We start from the raw sequence: 14,432 nt of genomic DNA on the forward strand, positions 1-14,432 counted from the left end.
AAAAAACACCTGGTAAGGACCAGCAGCTGGCATAATGGCTATGTCTCTGGACTCCATGTAGTCGACTGTGGTTCAAGTCCTGGACCCGGTGGCTTAGACTCTCACACTGGGCGCATGTGCATGCGTGCCCAAGATCCCAAGAGGAGAATGGAGGAGAAGGGAATGCAACATGCTCATCCCTCCTGGGAGGTGATTTCTTGCTTTCTGTCTCTTGGTCTCTTTCTGTCTTTCTGGTGAACACACGTGCCCTGTAGCAAAAACCTCTCTAAATTTTTTTTTTATACATTTAATTACTGTACATCACTTTGCTCGTAAGTTGAATTTACCCAACATGAATATGCTTCACACCAGTCCAGTTGAGGATACAAACCACATTATCATCACCAGATAATAGCCCATTTCTGTGTTCCATAAATGTCTTGCCTCTCCTACCCTTCTCCCCCTCTTCTCCCACCCTCTTCCCACATTTTCTCCTGAATCTATAACCATTTTGAATGCTTCTATGTCCTCTAATCTCTCAGTTTCCACCATAGTGTGGACAGTCGGTCTGTCTCACTTTCATAGTCTGGTTTGCTCCAGTCAGCAATTTTTTTGAGAGGTTTTTGCTATAGGGCGTGTACGCTCGCCAGACAGACAGGGACAGAGAGACAGAAAGCGAGAAATCACCACCCCCCCCCCACGGAGGATGGCTACACCGCAATCCCTTCTCCTCCATTTTCCTCTCGGGATCTTGGGCATGCACGCACATGCGCCCGGCTTGAGTTTAAGCCACCGGGTCTGGGACTCGAACCGTGGTCGACTACGTGGGAGTCCAGTGACATAGCCATTATGCTAACTGCTGGTCCCTCAGTCAGCATTTTTAAGTGCAGTTTATTCTGAGTGTAAGCTAATCATTTCGCAAAAGGTTGAAAAATTAATGCAGACAATGGCACAGAATGAAGAATGCACCTTATAATAAATGACTCACCCACACCCTTCCCTCTATCAGTCCCACGCACTCTCAAATCTTCCTTTATGTCTTCGTTGAGTGAAAGAAACCTTCTTTATATTACCTTATACAAACTATATTCATTTTTTTGAGAAATTTTTGCACTAGGGTGCATGTGCTCATTGGAGAGAGAGAGACAGACAGACAGAAAGTGAGACATCACCCCTCAGGGGGGATGGCCACACCGCAATCCCTTCTCCATTCTCCTCTCAGGATCTTGGGCACGCATGCACATGAGCTCGGTTCGAGTTTTAAGGCACTGGGTCCAACTCAAACTGTAGTCGTCCACATTGTCTACATGGGAATCCACTGATGTAACCATTACACCATCTGCTGCTCCCACTTTATTAAGTTTCAACATCTCAAAAATTATTTTTATAGATGTCCTCAAGGTTCAAATAATACATGTTCCCATCTGTGTTGTGTTTATATATCTATGTTGGGGATGGAGTGTACCATAGTTTTCCTGTTACAATTAATAGAAGTATTTATTGGTTTAATGGCTTTTTATGCAGTAGTTGAGTGTTCAGGAATGAAGTCCTGTGGGTAAGTGATGGATAGGCACAACTGCAGGGGAAGTCTCAAGTTGCCTGCCCCTCTGGGAGCCTTGCCAAGTCCAAGGCAGGTGAAGGCTACTCCAGCTGGCAACCCACGACCACTATTTCATGCCAGTCGGGCCCCCTAAAGGTGTGAGTTTTGCAGACAGGAGGAAAGATGGAACGTGTGGGTCCTGGTGTCATGGGAGCTTTGTGCACAGGGAGCTTTGTGAAGCCGTGGACACTCAGTGTAGGAAAATAATCCTACTTTTCCATTTTTCTGTTTCTGGTTTTCCCATGCCACCTGAAGCCATTCCTGGATTTCACTGTCCTCACTTGTAAAACCATTAAAAATAGCTTTGTTGGGGCCAGCATATGGCCTAGCGATTATGTCACTGGACTCCCACATGGCGGACCACAGTTGGAGTTCTGAACCTGGTGGCTTGAAACTCATGCTGGGTGTGTGTGTGTGCGTGCCCAAGATCCCAGAAGGAGAATGGAGGAGAAGGGATTATGACATGGCCATCCTCCCTGGGGGGTGATTTCTCATTCTCCCTCTCACTGTCTCTCTCTCTTGTGGGTGAGTGCATACGCCCTAAGGCAAAAACCTCTACCAAAAAAAAAAAAAAAGCTTTGTTATAATGTACATAGATTTATCATGAGGTTAAAAAAGAAAGTGAAGTGTCATTACTAGCTGAGCATTTAGAAGGAGTTAGCAAACTGAAGACTCTCTCAGTCACTCACATTTGTTTCCTGAAAGTGTTTTTTAGACGAGTAAGTGGTGGGGATCAGCATAATGGCTATGTCGCTGGACTCCCACGTAGTTGACCGTGGTTCGCGTCCCAGACCCGGTGGCTTAAACTCAAACAGGGCATGTGTGCGTGGATGCCAAGATCCCGAGAGGAGGATGGAGAAGAAGGGATTGTAGCGGCCGTCCCCGTGCCCCACGGGGGTGGTCTCTCTCTCCAGCAAGTGCACACACTTCTCTCTCTGTCTGTCTGGCGAGCGCACGTGCCCTATAACAAAAACCTCTCCAAAAAAAAAGAAAAAAAAAAAAAGAAGAAGAGTAAGTGGTGGAGCCAGAAAGTGGTGTGGTGGTTAAGGCACTGGACTCCCTCACGGCCAACTGTGGTTTGAGTCCCAGACCTGGAGCCTGATGATCACATCAGGTGTGTATGTATGTGTGTGCCCAAAATCCCAGGAGGAGAATGGAGAAGAGATTTTGGTGTGGCCATCCTCCTTGGTGGAGGATGGGGGAGTCGGGAGAGTATGATTTTCATTGCTTTTATTTTTCCTTTCACCAAGATGGGCCAGTAATGGTCCATGCTGGAACTACAGCATTGAACCTGACATTGTGGTTCCTAAACTCTTGAAGCTCACAGTCTAAAGTGTATTATGGAGTCAAGTCCAGAAACTCCTGGGAGAATCTCATGCCAGGGACCAAAGTCTTGCTAGGATGTGTTTCCAACTAACAGCAACCAAGTAACAATAGCCAATGAGCACGGAAGAGCTGGAATATATTATGATGTTATAACTTGGGCAAAGACTTTTCTGACTTTGGGGCATCATGAAATGAACTAAAAATAAGGTAGGATGTGTTATGGATTAAATTCCCAAACCTGGGAGTATCCCAGACAAAAATAAGCCAGATAGGATGGTGAACGTGTGACCATGTTATATTCAGCTCATTGGCACCTGCTGAGCTCTGGCATGATGCCCAAAGCCATATGTGCACGTGTTTTGCATTGAGAAAATGGCTCTACTGGTTTCTAGATGTAGCTGAATCCTCCATCCCCACTGCCACTGTCCTATGACCTCCAGCAAACCAAAAACAGGTAGGCAGTAATTATGTTGTGAATTAATGATATCAATATTGTTGGGTAATATACATATATCATATCAGTCACATTGGAATATCAGTTGCCCTTCCCCACAAAGAAAGCAGATATTCATAATGTAAATTGTTGATCGTACTCAAAGAAATCAAAGACCCACTGATGAATTAATCTTTCCAGTGAAACCAATTGCCTCTGAATTGACCCTGGGGAATCCACTGAAACGGATGCTTTATGTAAACACAAAAATGTTCTAGCAGTGCTGCCTCAGTGGGACTAGAGGACAAAATATACGGGTGTACTTCTCAGCAAAACATGCCAGGAAAAGAAATCTTTCAGCCTGTCTTTTGTGGTTGCTAATAAGGGCAATTCCTCCACTTCACTGTCTTTTGTCCAATTCTTAGCACCCACAAAGATGATTTTCTTTCTCTTCTTCCTTAAAAAAAAGTTCCAGTTCAAACCATCAGCCTCTGTAGGTTGTCTTAATTGCTACTTTGCACTGCACTGGACGATGACTCTGATTTTTGGCACATGCTATCATACACAAAGTTCCTAAAATAAAATGCTCCAGGATATCCTAGGGACTCTTAGAAGGCTTTAAAAAGGGACTCCCACATTGAAAAACTATCTTTGATGAAGGCAGTTCAGGCAAGCAGAATGATTATTGCAACAGAATTGCATGATTAATTGAGGTCTTGAAGTGAGTTGGGCAACTCCTTGCCACCTAACTTATCATGGTTTGGGGGACTTTGCCGAGAATCCAGTTTTGATAAAGACAATTGTTTTTTTCCTCCCCAAGTGACTATACATTTAGATAACTAAAACATCTGTTCAGCAACATAGTAAAACATGTATACTCAGAACGCTTAGGAGAAGAGGCTGCCAGATGATCGGTTGAGAGGGAGAGCACCAAGATAGAGCAACCACTGTTTGTTTTGTCTAGTCAGGGGGAAAGCCAAGGCAACCAATACTTGGGGTTTCTTTGATTTCATTTGTGGAGAATTATTTGAGAAAGGGTGGCGAGGGAAGATTTCCTGACGGGAATATTTTCAGCCGTCCATTAGTGGAAGAGCGAGAGCGCCTTGGATGTCAACACCTAACAGACTCTTTTGAGACCAGCCACCAGCCCACGAAAAGTGACTTTCTTCTCGAGTGCCCTCCACGGCCCTTCCGATGGAAGCAGAAACAGGCAGCAGTGTGGACACTGGCAAGACAGCCAACAGAGGCACTCGCATCGCCCTAGGCGTGTTCGTCGGCAGCACCCTGGTACTGGGCACGGTCATCTTTCTAGGTAAGTGGAGTCTGCGCTAGAGGCCAGGGAACTGGGCGTGTGTCAAGAAGTTTCCTGGTGCTTTATTCTGCAAGCCTCGTCATAATGCAGGTGTATGACTGTTTGCTGTGTGAGTAGATGGTGCATCTTTAGTTTCTATCAAATATGCAATTAAGAGAAGGCTATTGTGTAGGAAACTAAATGAATAAATACACTCGAGTACCAAGTGTATAGTCCAGAGGGCACACTGGGTCTAAAGTGGCTCTGAGTGGCTGGAGGATTCATTTACACTGGGAAAAAAAAATTACATGTATATATACACACTATATTCAGCAAAATGAGTGTTTATGAGCTCATAGATACTTTGATTTATTTTGCGAGGAAAGACTTTACGTGGTGGTGAAAACCATGTTGGAATTTCTTTCCATTTGACTTTTGTTCATGTTTGCCTGGCCAAATCGTGAAATCGAATTCACAAATACAAATTAGCCCTCGAAACTGCACCTTTTCGTGGTATTCTTCAATTCCTTTTTAATCCAGTAGCTGTGATGGGATGCGATTTTAATCCTGCCTTTCTAGTTGATTTAAAAATAAATGTGGAAGGGATGGAAGGGAGGGGCTCAGGAGAAAAGAAGAAATAAAAAGGAAAAAGAAAAACATTTACAGACACAAGAATGAAAAGTTATCTGGCATTTATACTTTGAAAAACCATATTATATGCTGTAAAGATGTAGAATGATTAAATGAAAAAAAAAACTAAAAAAAAATTACCATGAAGGAAAACAAGTTTTCCTCCCAAGATTGAAAATGTACTGTGATTCACGTTTTGTTATTGACTCTGGATGAAAATGAAGTATGCAGAGAGTATATATGATGATAAAAGGGTACTTCTATGAAAAAGAATCAAACATCTTAGAAAGAGGTGAGAGATGTTCTAAAATTTTAGGCTTCCTGAACCATTACCCTTTTTCTTTTTCCTAGACAGTCCCTATATTTCATTAGCTTGAAAGTTACTCAGGAAGAAAGTCCTATATTTAGGAGACTGTGGGTACATTTTGAAATATAGCAAGTTTGGAAACATTCTTTGGCATATACAGGATGCAGGAGGTCATATTTATTTTGGCAGGGGAAAACCAGTAATTAAACTTTAAAAGAGTTAGGACTGTGTGGTTGAAACTGTGCTAAAACGAGCAAACCATCTTTCCATGTTTTCTGTGGCTAAAGATTTAGGAAATTAGATGGATTTATTGCTTTCTGGTAAAGCTAAACCTCTTACTCCTGCAAATGAATTTGTGCCTCTTGAAAACAATTGTGAAATTTCTTAGCACTTGGGGATTAGATACGTGTCCTCTCCTGAAATTCAAACCTGGAGGAAAACTTCTATGGCCATGCCTAGGGACTATATACAATGTGGGAAAGTGACTACAAGATAAGGTTTTGCAAACACTCCCAACCTTAAACATCTAAATGATTATTGTTTATGTAAAAATATGTACTCTTTTTAATGATGGTATTGCTGCTTGAAACTTTTTTGAAGCCCACTTTTATGGGTACATCCTGAGACTGGCTCATTGGAAGATTCTCCAAGGCAGCAAATCTTTGTTCTTCGAGAGAAAATGATTCTTCAGAAAGAGTGCTAAAGTTTTTTTTTTTTAAGAATTATTTTAACCTTATTATTATTTTAAAATTTAACCAGGGAGAGAGAGAGAGAGAGGACAAGTGAGAAAACAAGCCACCAGGTCTAGGACTCGAACCTTGGTCGACCATGTGGGATTCCAGTGCCTTTAACCAACACACCACCTGCTGGCACCACTGCTAACGTTTTTACAGCAAAGTAAAATTCATCCAGTCAGGCAGCACTATTAAGGATAAGGAGGCCTACATAAAATAGAAAAGGTGACTTTCTACTGTGCCCAGCAATCTGTCTATCCCCTGAGGCCTCTCAGAGGTGCTTAATGATGGGAAAGAAAAGATTAAGGGCATGGCCTCTTTACCCCTTAGCTACTCAAAGTGTGTTCGGTGGACTAAAAGCATCAGCCTCACTTGTGAGCGTGAACTCCACCCCAGACCTACTGATTGACAATCTTTTTCTTTCACAAATCCTCCAGGGGATTCATTTGTGAATACAAGGTTGAGAAACATTGCTGCAGGTGACCATATCCATTTGGGTGTCTGCATTCAGGGGTGGTTAGTTTTGTCAAATATCTCTGCACAATTTTGGAAGCGCCCCTTCTCTTCACTTTTCTTCACTGCTTGTCCCCTAGGCTCTGCCACTCACCTGCACTCTGAACCCAGCAAAGTCCTTCTCTGAAGATCTCTGGGGACCTGCCAGACAATACTTTTTATGACAGTGTTCTGGTTAAGGTCCTCTTCTCTTGAAGATGCTTCCTGGTTAACTTGGCAGTATACTTTTCAGCCTGCCCAAGTTTAGTCATGTGTATGTAATTTCCAGCATCCCTCCTTACCTTTGTATTCAATGCTCTGGGATAGTTTCTCATCTAAACCTTAGTGCTTCTGCAGTAAGAGCAATTGTCAGTGGTCTTGGGACGGCTTCAGAGAACTTAGAGCACTAGAATTTAAAATGTCAGGCATAACTACATGGCTATGACCCTTTTTACAAAAAATTAGTTTTATTTAACTTTATTTACTATTATTACTGTTATTGTTGTTTTTCAGTTTGATCAGACAGGGACAGAGAGAGAGGGAAAGTGAGAAGGCAAACCACCAGGTCCAGCACTTGAACCATGGTTGGCCATGTGGGAGTTGAGTGCCCTTACCCACCATGCCACCTGCTGGCCCCAGACCCATTTATTAAGTGTTCTTTCTCCTTCCCCTTTCTTTACTCCCCACAGTCTGCTTTTTGATGCTGCGGTCAGCAATCTTTTTCTGTCAAGGGCCAGAGAGTAAATATTTTCATTTTTTTATTGCCAGAGGGAGCGTGACTCTCCAGAGACAAAGACAGAGAGAGAGAGAGAGAGAGAGATAGCACGCCCCCATGGGCAATGGAAACATTGTAACCCCTTCTCTTTTGTTCCTCCATTCTGTTGAGATATGGGGCATGCACACATATGTGCTAGGTGGAAAAGAAGTATTTTCAGCTCTGTGGGCTGTACGGCCTCTGTGGCAGCTCTCAGCCCTGCTGCTGTAGCACAAAAGCAGCCTTAGACAGTAAGTACATGAAAGCGCATGGTCATCTGTCGGTGTGCTTTGACTTACAGACACTGAAATTTGAATTTCATATAATCTTCACATGTCATAAAATCATATTCCTCTTTTTTTCCAATCATTACAAAATATGAAAGCCATTCATAGCTCATGGGTCATACAGAAACAGGCAGTACACTGAATTTAACCACTGGGCCCTAGTTCATTGATGTCTCCTTGATGGTCATTCTCATGCTCTTGATTTGTGAGCAGCTCCATCACTTTTTGAGGACATTTCTGGCTATAGAGAAATCAAAAGTGAGAAACAAAACTCCTATCTAAGCGTTTTTTCTTTATTCATCTCATAGCATTTGCATGCATGAGAGAGAGAGAGAGAGAACAAAAGAGAGACAGGAGCACCCTCCACAAGGTCTGCTTCTCCCAGATTTGATTCTCTTCCTCTAGGCCTTTAGTCCATTGGATCTTGGGTGCTCATGCACGTGCCTGGTTTTTATTCAAGTTGTTTTTTTAAAAAACTTTTTAAAAAGAACTATTTAATTTTATTCATAATCTATCTTCAAATATTTATGAGAGAGAGAGAGAAGAAAGAGAAAGTGAGAAAGCAAGCTGCCAGGTCCAGAACTTGAACCACAGTCAGCTGTGTGGGAGTCCAGCACCTTAACCACCATGCCCCCTGCCAGTCCCTTTTTTTAAGACTCCTAACCAGTAAAAAGTGACATTAACTTTTTTATGTCAAAAATATTGTTTATTGTCCCTTCTTTTATTCATGTATACCATCATATGATCTGGGCTTGTTGATCATTATTTATTGGCAGGATCTTAAAATACACCCCCCTCAATGGATATAATGCTCCTCCTTAAAAAGTTGGGTCTGTTTGTATTCCAATTAATTAACTAAATTTAAAACCTTTCTTCTAATCATCAGCTAAAGATATCTGAATATCTGATTTTAGTTCTGCTTCCTTAGATGTTTGGATCAAACAATTATTTTTTCATCAAAAGAATAAGTCTTTAACCATTTCATTATTTTTTTTAAAGAAATATAAGGCTAGTGTCAAGATGGAATTATCCAGGATCATAAAAATGTTACTATTATTTATAATAAAGCTTATTTTTCCATTGTAAAAAAGCACACATGTTCATTAAAGAACATTTGGTAAGCATATAAAAATAGACCAAAGGGAAAAATTTCTGCAATGGTTCCTCCACCCAGGCATATTGCAATACTCTGTAGGTCTCTTTCTGTTGCCCTATCTATTTTCACTGCACTTTCGTTTTGCTTTTTAAAGAAAGTGAAACACAACTTTATACTCAGAAACTTCTTTTCTTAAAAGTAGGCCTGAGATATTCTGTAGGCAGTTTTCTTGAACCTGTAAGGTAATACAGGTGAAAAGGCTGTTTGGAGGAGGGCCGCAGAGAAAAGAACAGAGAAAGGCAGGTTGCTTGTAGAACATGGCTTAGTAAATAATAAAAATGGCCACCCTGGCCAGTGATCTCCAGGTCTTCCTTCTCTAGCAGAAATATAGGCACTGCCAGGCTTTCCAAATCTGCTTCTCTGTGGAATACGCCATGGAGGGCCTTGGTCCCCTCGCATCTACCACCATTCATCTCCTCACAGTGACATCTCCAAATGGTTTTTTGATTCTGCTCAGAGAGAATAGCAGCAATGATTTCCCCCATAACTCTCTCAGCTACCAAAAATATTTTTGAAATCTTAGACCCACATCTGTTAATGCCCAGGTGCTACTTTGGAGTTCACCAATAGGGCACCCTTCTGTACGTCTGTAGAAATCCATTTAGGTAATGTTGCCAGCCAGATGGAGAAATCAAGCCATTGGTGAAAAGCTATTTTCATTGTGCACATTTTCAAACTTTTGTTTTTTGCAAGTAGCTGGAACTTGGTTCACAAAGCTGCATATGCTAGTAGCTCAGCTGGGCTTGCAGGCAGGAGGGTCTGTGGGGTATGGGGCAGGCAGACAGTGAGTCTGTTGCTAGACAATGGACTTATATCCAGTAAAACTTTTACCCCTTCCTCCCTCTTCTGGTCATATCTGGATGGATGATTTGATAAGATCCAGAACTCTAAATGCCACACGCGCTAGCTATCCCCTTCTGCTCTGGATTTGTTCCAAATGACATAGTTTGAAAGTTTCAATTTTCTCATCCTTAAGATGGGAGTGTAGTTATAAACATAAAATCTGAAATGTGAGACTTACACCACAGCTAATAGGAGATGGAATAGACTTTAGAGATCATCTTGACCATAGTTCTCAAACTTGACTGTGAGTTAGCATCCACTCGGGGGAGGGGAGGGCCTTGATGGAACACAGATGGCCAAGCCCCTCTCCAGAGGGTCTGGGTCAGCAGATCTGGAGTGGGGCCAAGAAGCTGTAGCTTTTTTCTTTCTTCTTTCTTTCTTTTCCTTTTTTTTTTTTAAGAGAGATTTTTTCTATAGGGTGCATGTGCTTACCAGAGAGACAGAAAGTGAGAAATCACCCCTCTAGGTGGGATGACCACACCACATCCCTTTTCCTCCAGTCTCCTCTTGGGATTTTGGGCATGCACGCATATGTGCCTAGCCTGAATTTTATGGCACCAGGTCTGGGACTTGAACCGTGGTCCACTATGTGGGAGAGTCCAGAGATATAACCATTACACCATCTGCTGGTCCCAAGAAGCTGCAGCTCTAACAAGTTTCCAGGTGCTGCTGCTGCTGCTCTAGGGACCACACTCAGGAACACTGGTGTACCCACTTCCCCACTCACTTTACATCTGAGAGAACTGAGTTGCAGAGAAGCCAAAATCTCACTGAGGTTACTTGGTTAGTGACCAGAGTCTGGGTCTGTGACACTGAGCCAACTGGGTTTTTGAATTCCATGCTGATACTGAGAAAGATGAGCTGATATCAAATGTCTTGCCTGTGTGCCTGGTGGTGGTTTACCCGATGGTGGGGTGGTCTGTTACAAGTCAGCCATTTATTTTGGTCTGTTTTTTCAGTGAGTCAAGGTCTCTTAAGTCTCCAAGCTAAACAGGAGTACTGCCTGAAGCCAGAATGCATCGAAGCTGGTAAGTCACAGTTTTCCATCCTGTGTCAAGTTATAATTATGGTACCTTGGGGAGTGGAAGAGAAAACAGGTGGTATTTTTAGTGTTCTGTTTGCTTGAGGTTTACCAAGTACAAAACACAATTTTGAAGAAATTTTAAGTTTACTTTCAAGTCTTGGTGTGAAATAATGGAGCTCAGGTTTCCTGTTTTCTTTTTCCTTGGGAAAAAAAAACCCAAAAAACAAACAAACAAAAAACAAACAGCTGTGCGATATTCCGAATATCATTATGAGGAAATCAGGAAGGGGCTTGGAAGGCTGATGGCCTCTCTTAAGACCTGCAGGCAGAGATTGTCAGCCTTCCTACGGCCTCAGCTGCCTATAGATTCTTATTTATCTTAAGCAGTGCTTGTGTATATTCTGGTGGGTGGGTCTGATCTACCTGCCTCTAAGTGTGGGTCCTTTGTAAATCATGCCTCTGCTGTCACCTGGAATCCCTTTGAATCCTCTGTTCCACATTACAAGTCATACTTCTCTAGAAGTGACCAGTTATGTAGTAGTTGGGACCCCAAGGTGAAGGTAAGTGCCTGAAACTGCTTCACTTTTGCTACAGCTACTAAATTCCCCCATAAATCAGCACTAGGGCTTAGGTTTGCAGGGGCCGATTCCGGCCCCCACCCCAATTCCTGAAGTGCACAGGACACAGTACATTTTCCAAAGGGAAAGTCACAGGACAAGTCAGGCATGTGGCCCTTTCTCTCTTCTCTTGCCCCTAGAGAATGGACTGATGAATTAAATTCACCAACTATTTATTGCACACCAGGCACTGAGTTAGGCTTTGGGAATATAGCAGTGAACCAGGTAGGGGAAGAAATGGGAACCCAAGGCAATGGGTTCACATGAAAAATAGCAGCCAGTGGTCCATATTATGCAGAAAATTAAAATATTAGGGGGCCAGCACACTTGGCATGGAGATTAAGGCAGCTGGATCCAACATGGCTAAATTTGTAGTTCGAGTCCTAGATTTGGCAGCTTGAAAAAATGCTGGGTGTGTGTGCATGCACACCCAAAATCCTGAGAAGAGAATGGAGGAGAAGGGATTGCTGCGTGGCCATCCTTCCTGGAGGGGTGATTTCTCACTTACTCTGAGTTTCTCTCTAGCAAGCACACATGCCCTATAGCAAACAAACAAACAAACAAAACTAAAACTAACAAAAAGCTCCCACAACAGCAAAATTTAATATTAAAATAATGTGATGACAAGTGACAGAACAGCTAGATGGAAGAGACAGAGGACATGACCTTGAAAGTGACCTTGAACGATGAGAAGGGAACTGCTGTGCGAAGACTGAGGCAAAGGCTTTCTAGGTGGGGGACAGCTGAGGCAAGGGTCTGGTAGAGGAACGAGTTTGGTAGACTTGCAGGATGGGAGGTGCTTGCTGGCTAAGGGGCAGAGTGCAGGTGATGGAGATCCGTAGAGGCTGTGTGTCTGTGAGTTTTGTTTCTTTGTTTCTTAAACGTGGTAAAAAGCCTGTGGAGGGTTTTAGAAGAGAGAGAGTACATCTTATGAGCTTTTAAAAAGATCGCTCTGTGGAAAGCTACATTAGGGGGAGTCTTCCTGGGTGGATAAAAGTCCATAGGAAACATAAATGGAAACGATTGTCCAGACAGCTTATTTCAGTAAGCCCGGTGAGAAGTGATGCTGTTTTGAACTCAAGAGATGGAGAGGGAGAATGTAGAAGGTTTAGGAGATAGCGGGCTTGCTGAAGGATTAGATATTACTGTGAGAAAAAAAAACTGAGACTCAAGGGTGATGCTTAGGGTTTTGCCGGTGTTTGAGCGGTGGCATTTATTGGGATGAGAAAAATTCAGGTGAAAGAACTCAAATTCTGTGGCCTTATACAAAGATAGTGGGGTAAGATAATTATGCTAGCAGAGTTTTAGTTTTTGTTTTTGTCTTTTTTTTTTTTTTTTTTTGGTCCCATTTATTTTTTCCCTGAAAAGAAGTTGCTTTTTACTGCTCTGGCGGTGGGTGGGGGGCCTCAGGAGCTCTTAGTGGGGCCTTGAACTTCCTCTGTGTCAGGCTTCTGGCTGCGCGGGATGGTGCAGGCAGGGCTCTGTGAAGGGCAGACTTGCGCAGCAGGTCAGGGCGGTACTTGTTCTTGCAGACCATGTGATACTGCTGAGGGTGGCCTGGGCATTCTTGTTGATGGTGGTCCGCATGTAAGAGGTGGCCAGCTTCAGTGGGCCGGATCACTGCTTCCTGGCCACTATCACACCCTTGCCGTTGGCTGCCCACTCCAAGCCCACAGTCTTGTGGTGAATCAGTGGGTGATAGCGGAAAGGAGTTGCAGGCCTTCAGGTTATTGAGCTCAGTGGTCTAGGTCTGCTTGTTGCTCTTGATCAGGAAGGTGGAGCAGTTTGGTACAACCATCCACTGCAGGTGGGTGACCAGGCGGCACCTGGAGATGGCCTGTCCCATTCTTAAGTGTTCTAGTTGAGCCAGGCAATGCGTCAACTGACTTACATGCATCATCTCTTAAACTTACTTACATGCATCATCTCTTAAATTCTTCCTAAGAGCCCTATGAAGTCGGTGCCATCACCTGCCGCACTTACAGATGAGGACATGGAGGTTTCTAGAGGCTAAATAGCTTGCTCAGGGTCACAGCCTGAGTTGGCAGCAGAGCTGGATTTGAAGTTCACATCTGACTTTTCATCTTTTCCTTGGTGCCATGGGGTCGTGTTAGGCAACTTTCTTTGGTTCTGGTCCCTTTTTCTTTTTTCCTAATACTAGACCTGTTAGACTGTAGTGATTAGACCCTGATTTCTGGTTCTAGATATTGTCTATGGAAGGGAAACCCTCTTTCTTCTGGAGTTATTTGGTAATTTCCAGGCCCTTTCATATTCCTGGCATGAGCAATTGGCATGGGATTTTCTCCACTGGAGAGAGGATGGCATGGAGTAGGATGAGAGACAAGGTGGGATTATCAGAACATGGGCATTAGACTTCACGTCACCTGGAGCTTTTGCTCTGATGGGGTCCTTACCGTGTGAAATTGAAATTTGTGAACTTATAAAGTTTTAGTTTGTGTTTAGACAACTTTTTGCATAAAGGGCCACTTATTTCATGATTTTTGTTTATTAGAATCATAATGACTCAAGTGTAAATCTTACAAATTGACATTTGATGATGTCGCCTTCTGCCAGCTAGTGTGTTTGGCCTAGTTGTCCTGTTTTTAATTTTCACATTGGCTAATGGCTTTCTAATGCCGAAAAAAATGGTTTTGCTGTTTCTGTAGTGAAAGGCTCACCAAGACCCAGTTCTCTTTCATGTAACATGAGCTTCAATAAGCCCAGGGGTCTATGGAACAGCTGCTGACCACGCTCTGCAGAATTGTGGCCAAGTCCAGCTCGTAAATGCGCGGCGTGCGTAGGCGTTTCGGTTTCTGGACCATTTCCAAAAAGGCGGTAGCTAATTCTGAGAGGCCTTCTCTCGATAACTCTCCTTCTCCTTTTCTCCTCTTCCCTGTGCGCTTTTATACTAATCCTTTTTTTTTTTTTTTTTAAATAAGAGCTATATGAAGAAACAGGG

At 43.0% G+C, this 14,432-nt stretch overlaps 1 protein-coding gene across 1 annotated transcript in view; it reads left to right on the forward strand.

Annotated features, from left to right (window-relative positions):
• The first annotated feature begins 4,383 nt into the window (after window positions 1-4,383).
• Window positions 4,384-14,432, forward strand: part of PHEX (phosphate regulating endopeptidase X-linked) — a 219,932-nt gene continuing 209,883 nt past the window's right edge. Inside the window, exons 1-2 of the mRNA XM_027771117.1 lie at window positions 4,384-4,650; window positions 10,792-10,860. Coding sequence (XP_027626918.1) covers window positions 4,533-4,650; window positions 10,792-10,860 — 187 coding nt within the window. The 5' untranslated portion in view covers window positions 4,384-4,532. The remainder of the gene's footprint in view (window positions 4,651-10,791; window positions 10,861-14,432) is intronic.

The sequence above is a fragment of the Tupaia chinensis genome, unplaced genomic scaffold (assembly GCF_000334495.1).
Source record: "Tupaia chinensis unplaced genomic scaffold, TupChi_1.0 Scaffold000184_1, whole genome shotgun sequence".
Lineage (NCBI taxonomy): Eukaryota > Metazoa > Chordata > Mammalia > Scandentia > Tupaiidae > Tupaia > Tupaia belangeri.